Below are 6174 nucleotides of genomic sequence, written 5' to 3'. Positions count from 1 at the left end.
ATCGTCTGCACGAGGACACCTGCGAGTCGTCATCGTCTCTACGAGGACACCTGCGAGTCGTCATCGTCTGCACGAGGACACCTGCGAGTCGTCATCGTCTCTACGAGGAGAGCTGCGAGTCGTCATCGTCTCTACGAGGAGAGCTGCGAGTCGTTGTCATTGGAAGCCTGGACCTGGTCTCTCTATGCCTCTCTTTACCTTGAAGATGAATTTTTTGATCCAGGGTCTCTGGGACAGGAAGTCCAGCATGGAGAAGCCGGGGTTCGGCCGCACTGCTGACATGGCCACCCAGTAACCTCCAGTCGAGCTTGGACGAATGTTGTCGGGAAAACCGGGCAGGTTGTCAATGAAGGTGTCCATCCCGCCCTTGTTTAGACCAGCAACATGGACTCTGATGTGGAAACACAAAGTTCACAGAAGCCGCTTACTGACCTCATTTTGTCCCAAATCTCAACTCCAGCTTTCAGCATTTCTAAACACTGACTGTCTTTAGGTTGCGCTACGACTACAGTTCACAATCAAGAGACACCAGCCTCGATACAATATAAATGGTTCATTAAATAATATAATGTAGTAACAAGCAGATATAAGTCTTATTTAATGTATTTATCTACATCTATAACTCCATCAGTGTTGTAGTATAAACACAATAGATGATTATCTAATAAAACAGCTGTAATAATATGAGATGTCTTCATGGTAGAACTTTTCATTTTATTATTTTATTTTATTCATTTATATTCCTTTATGTTTGTAGCACTTCATTTTATCTTATCTTAGTGTGTGAAGCACCTAGTATTGGAACTTTTCCTTGTATTTTTTATACTCCATGTATATACTTTCATGTATATTTCTATTTCTGAAATTGTATAAAACTTTATTTAGTATCTTTATTTTACAATATAGTTCAATGAAACATCTTTTATTTAGTCTAAACGTGTCCTATTGGATAATAGTTAACTATAAATGGAGTCAGGTGGGTTTACCTGCGTATCCGGGCCATGGTGGTCTCTGCCACCAGCACCGACTCCTCGTCAGGAAGCAGCTGGATGCCGTTTGGGAAGCGAAGGTTCTCCATCACCACCGTCAGCTCTCTGCTCTCGGTGTCGTACTCCAACACTCTGACAGGAGACAACACAACATCGCTGTTATCACACCACGGGGGGCTTTTAATGTGAAACAGAGACAGGAAGTCAGAGTTTCTTCAGCAGGGAGATTTAGAATGTCAAAATAAAATCAATCAATCTCTGATCTCTTCAGGTGAACGGTCTCTGATCTCTTCAGGTGAACGATCTCTTCAGGTGAACGTTCTCTGATCTCTTCAGGTGAACGGTCTCTGATCTCTTCAGGTGAACGGTCTCTGATCTCTTCAGGTGAACGGTCTCTGATCTCTACAGGTGAACGATCTCTACAGGTGAACGATCTCTACAGGTGAACGATCTCTGACCTCTTCAGGTGAACGATCTCTGACCTCTTCAGGTGAACGATCTCTACAGGTGAACGATCTCTGACCTGTACAGGTGAACGATCTCTGACCTCTTCAGGTGAACGATCTCTGACCTCTTCAGGTGAACGATCTCTGATCTCTTCAGGTGAACGATCTCTGATCTCTTCAGGTGAACGATCTCTACAGGTGAACGATCTCTGATCTCTACAGGTGAACGATCTCTACAGGTGAACGATCTCTGATCTCTTCAGGTGAACGATCTCTGATCTCTACAGGTGAACGATCTCTGATCTCTACAGGTGAACGATCTCTACAGGTGAACGATCTCTGATCTCTACAGGTGAACGATCTCTGATCTCTACAGGTGAACGATCTCTGATCTCTACAGGTGAACGATCTCTACAGGTGAACGATCTCTTCAGGTGGACGGTCTCTGATCTCTTCAGGTGAACGGTCTCTGATCTCTTCAGGTGAACGGTCTCTGATCTCTTCAGGTGAACGATCTCTGATCTCTTCAGGTGAACGATCTCTGATCTCTCGTCGTACCGTCCGTCGGCCGTGGCCTCCATGATGAGGTGCAGGTAGTCTCTGCGCTGCCACCTGCTGCTGGAGTCGGTGAAGTAAAGCTTCTTCCCGTCCTGAGTCACCGCCACGTCGTTGATGAACGACAGCTTCCTGCCGGCGACCACCTGACCCCCCGACACCAACCGGGTCGCCTCACCTGAAACAAAGAATCACGAGAGCGTCTCAGTAGCCAGGTTTCATCCACCGTCCACCAGTGTTATGTAGTTCATGGAGATGAGCAGCAGCTGGAAAACCATTAAACCACAGAAGAAGAAGAGGATGTAAATACTTCATGTGTTCATCTGTTTTATTCTTCAGTGGACGTTGAGTCACTTGATGCTTCATGTTCCTCATCGTTTATTCCATTTTACTTTATTGATACACCAACTTTTACACCTCAGACAAGAGGAACTTCAAGATTTTACCATTTTATTTTTAGGCATAAAAACTATCAAGAGCGTTTAATATTACGTAGTCACATCTTATGTATATTCATTTTGTGTTCTCTATAATATTGTGACATTTTATCATTGTTCAGGTAAATCAAACAAATCACTATGTGTAATATTAATTATCTCCATTATGTTTGTGTTTTTAAATTAAAACTAAACTAAACTGAACTGGATGGAAACGCAGATATTTATAATCTCTAAAGGAAATGTTCTCACAAACTGATTCCTCTTCAGAGTTTATAACCAAACCAAAGATCATCTTCTGTCACAAAAACTAAACGTAGAAGTCACTGCAGCTTTTGCTGCTTTGGGACATTTTTGTTTTCATTTAGTTTTAGTTTTTAGTTTCTTATATAGTTCATATTTTCTGAACATCGATGTTTTTATGAGAACAAGAATTGACCAGCTGAGAGAATGAACATGTGATAGTTGAGAAGGAGAAAGAGAAGAAGGAAAATGAGAAGAAGAAAGAGAAGAAAATGGAGAAGGAAAATGAAGGAGAAGAAAAAAGGAGAAGGAAAATGAGAAGAAAGAGAAGAAAAAGGAGAATGAAGGAGAAGAAAAAGGAGAAGGAAAGTGAAGGAGAAGAAAATGAAGAATGAGAAGAAAAAGGAGAAGGAAAATGAAGGAGAAGGAGAAGAAGAAAGAGAAGAAAAAGGAGAATGAAGGAGAAGGAGAAGGAAAATGAAGGAGAAGAAAAAGGAATATGGAGAATAATAAGAAAAGGAGAAGGAAAATGAAGGAGAAGAAGAGAAGAAAAAGGAGAATGAAGGAAAATGAAGGAGAAGAAAAAGGAGAAGGAAAATGAAGGAGGAGAAGAAGAAAGAGAAGAAAATGGAGAAGGAAAATGGAGGAGAATGAAGAAGGAGAATGAAGGAGAAGAAAAAAGGAGAAGGAAAATGAAGGAAAAGAAGAAAGAGAAGAAAAAGGAGAATGGAGAAGAAGGAAAATTAAGGAGAAGGAGAAGAAGAAAGAGAAGAAAAAGGAGGAGAATGAAGAAGGAAAATGAGAAGAAAAAGGAGAAGAAGGAAAATGGAGAAGAAAAAGGAGAAGGAAAATGAGAAGAAAAGGGAAGGAGAAGGAGAAGAAGAAAGAGAAGAAAAAGGAGAATGAAGGAAAATGAAGGAGAAGGAGAAGAAAAAGGAGAAGGAAAATGGAGAAGGAGAACAAGAAAGAGAAGAAAAAGGAGAATGAAGGACAATGAAGGAGAAGAAAAGGGAGAAGGAAAATGGAGGAGAAGAAAGAAGAAAAAGGAGAATGAAGGAGAAGGAGAAGAAAGAGGAGAATGAAGGAGAAGAAAAAAGGAGAAGGAAAATGAAGGAGAAGAAGAAAGAGAAGAAAAAGGAGAATGAAGAAGGAAGAGAAGAAAAAGGAGAATGAAGGAAGAGAAGAAAAAGGAGAATGAAGAAGGAAGAGAAGAAAAAGGAGAATGAAGAAGGAGAAGAAAAAAGGAGAAGGAGGAAAATTAAGGAGAAGAAAGAGAAGAAAAAGGAGAATGAAGGAGAAGAAAAAAGGAGAAGGAAAATGAGAAGAAAGAAGAAAAAGGAGAAGGAAAATGAAGGAGAAGAAAAAGGAGAAGGAAAATTAAGGAGAAGAAAGAGAAGAAAAAGGAAAATGAAGGAGAAGAAGAAAAAAGAGAAGGAAAATGAAGGAGAAGGAGAAGGAGAAGAAGAAAAATGAAGGAGAAGGAGAAGAAAGAGAAGTAAAAGGAGAATGAAGGAGAAGGAGAAGAAGGAAAATGAAGGAGAAGGAGAAGAAGAAGGAGAAGAAGGAAAATGAAGGAGAAGAAGAAGAAGGTCCAGCAGCACTCTCTGACCTGTGGTGGGGTTCACCTGGAACAGACCCAGGTAGGCGTCGGCCACAAACAGAGTCCCGTTGGGTCCGACTCGGATCCCCAACGGCCTCCCACAGCTGGACTCCTCCTCTCTGGAGCCTGCAGGAGAATAACACGTGACCGTCATCTCCTCTCAGAGGAAACACTTCATTCACGCAACAGAGACTTCAAACACGTGTTTACATTTAACAATGAAACGAACACATCACCATGAGAGCGTCCTGCAGACCTGAACGTTATGAAGAAGAGAAACAGGTGAGGGTCTGAGAGACGACTGCTGTTCAACTAAGACCAAACTAAACTGAATGAAACTAAACTTAACAAATTAACTAAAACTAAACTAAACTGAATGAAACTAAACTTCACTACACATAAAAAAACTAAAGTAAACTGAATGAAACTAAACTTCACTACACATAAAAACTAAACTAAAGTAAACTGAATGAAACTAAAGAAATAACGAGCGTCTTTACGTCATTAAGAGCAGAAACAATCGCCTTCTGTTGAACTTGTTGGATTCATAGTCAGTGTCATGAAAGAGAGGAAGACGCTCACTGGACCAGTTCGTCTTGTATTGCTGTCACAGTTCAGACACTTTATTGTTTACGTGTCACGTAATCTGTGAGCTTCCTGTTTGAAGACCCGCCACAATAAGCTCATTTTAAACCTCAGTGAGACTTAACGTTCTTCCAAAATAAAACGTCTTCTTCCCTGAACTCACTTCCTGTTTCACAATAAATAAAGGTCTCTTGTGGTTCGTAGCCCTCAGAGTTTGTGTTCTCTGGACGTCACGTGTTTGATCTCTGAGCTCTTTGTGGGTTTGGTGGAACAGGAAGCAGAAGTCAGAGCAGGTCTCAACGTGTCACTTCATTTGTTCGCTCGGCGGTTGAGAAACTTGACGTTAAAAACTCCAGAGAGGAAACATGAGAGCAGCTTCGAGGTCAGTGCCTTGCTATAAGTGTGTGTGCCTTGCTCAAAGGCACACTGACTGAAGACTGTGTGTTACAACTGAGTGAAGAGCAGCAGACACTTTATACCCCAGACACCATTTTACCTAAACTAAGCTTAACTTCACCACACATACAAACTTAACTAAACTAAACTGAACTAAACTTAAAAAGTGAACTAAAATAAACTAAACTGAATTCAACTAAACTATGGTTTCAGTTTTTTGTTGGTTTATAAACCTTGAAGTAAACTAAACAACATTAAATCAAAACAAACTGAATCTTAAACTAAAGCTAAATTTAAAGGAGCACTATCCGATCATTAGATATCTCCCAATCTTGCACCTTTATGTAAAATGAATTTAAAACTAATCCTAAACTTAAATCAAGTGCTTCTCGCACCACAGGGAAGTTTTCCGAGTCTCGTCAATGTGTGAATTCTTCGACCAATCAGCTTTACGATCTTCCCGTCAGCTGTTCCTGCGTACAGAACATCTGCAGACAGAATAGAAGAACATCTGTCAGCTCTCAGTCTTCATCGTCCAGCTTTAAACAAAATAACTCATTTATTATGATCTTAAACCTGGACTTTCAGATCTACATGAACTATTTCACAATAGGGTCAGAGTTTCTCAGACTCTGACCTCTGACCTCTGTCTGTTTAATCAGCTGGAAACCAAACTGATGAAATCTGATGAAACATTTTCACAAGTTTGTTTCTCCACAAACGGCAGCAGAGTTAGAGGGTCAGTGTGTTTCTTTACCACTGTTAACCACAGTCACATTTTACCTAAACTAGAGTTAAACACTGTCACATTTTACCTAAACTATAGTTAAACTAAACTAGAGTTAAACTAAACTAGAGTTAAACACTGTCACATTTTACCTAAACTAGAGTTAAACTAAACTAGAGTTAAACACTGTCACATT

General features: G+C 40.3%; 1 protein-coding gene across 1 annotated transcript in view; it reads right to left on the bottom strand.

The window, feature by feature from the left end:
* Nucleotides 1-6: 6 nt before the first annotated feature.
* apmap (adipocyte plasma membrane associated protein) overlaps nucleotides 7-6174 on the bottom strand; it is a 7921-nt gene continuing 1753 nt past the window's right edge. Inside the window, exons 4-8 of the mRNA XM_031838582.1 lie at nucleotides 5647-5739; nucleotides 4280-4396; nucleotides 1994-2168; nucleotides 987-1121; nucleotides 7-391 (exon numbers count right to left, since the gene is read on the bottom strand). Coding sequence (XP_031694442.1) covers nucleotides 157-391; nucleotides 987-1121; nucleotides 1994-2168; nucleotides 4280-4396; nucleotides 5647-5739 — 755 coding nt within the window. The 3' untranslated portion in view covers nucleotides 7-156. The remainder of the gene's footprint in view (nucleotides 392-986; nucleotides 1122-1993; nucleotides 2169-4279; nucleotides 4397-5646; nucleotides 5740-6174) is intronic.

Source organism: Anarrhichthys ocellatus, unplaced genomic scaffold, assembly GCF_004355925.1.
Source record: "Anarrhichthys ocellatus isolate YVR2014 unplaced genomic scaffold, GSC_Weel_1.0 scaffold837, whole genome shotgun sequence".
Classification (NCBI taxonomy): domain Eukaryota; kingdom Metazoa; phylum Chordata; class Actinopteri; order Perciformes; family Anarhichadidae; genus Anarrhichthys; species Anarrhichthys ocellatus.
This window is presented reverse-complemented; position numbering and strand designations above follow the sequence as displayed.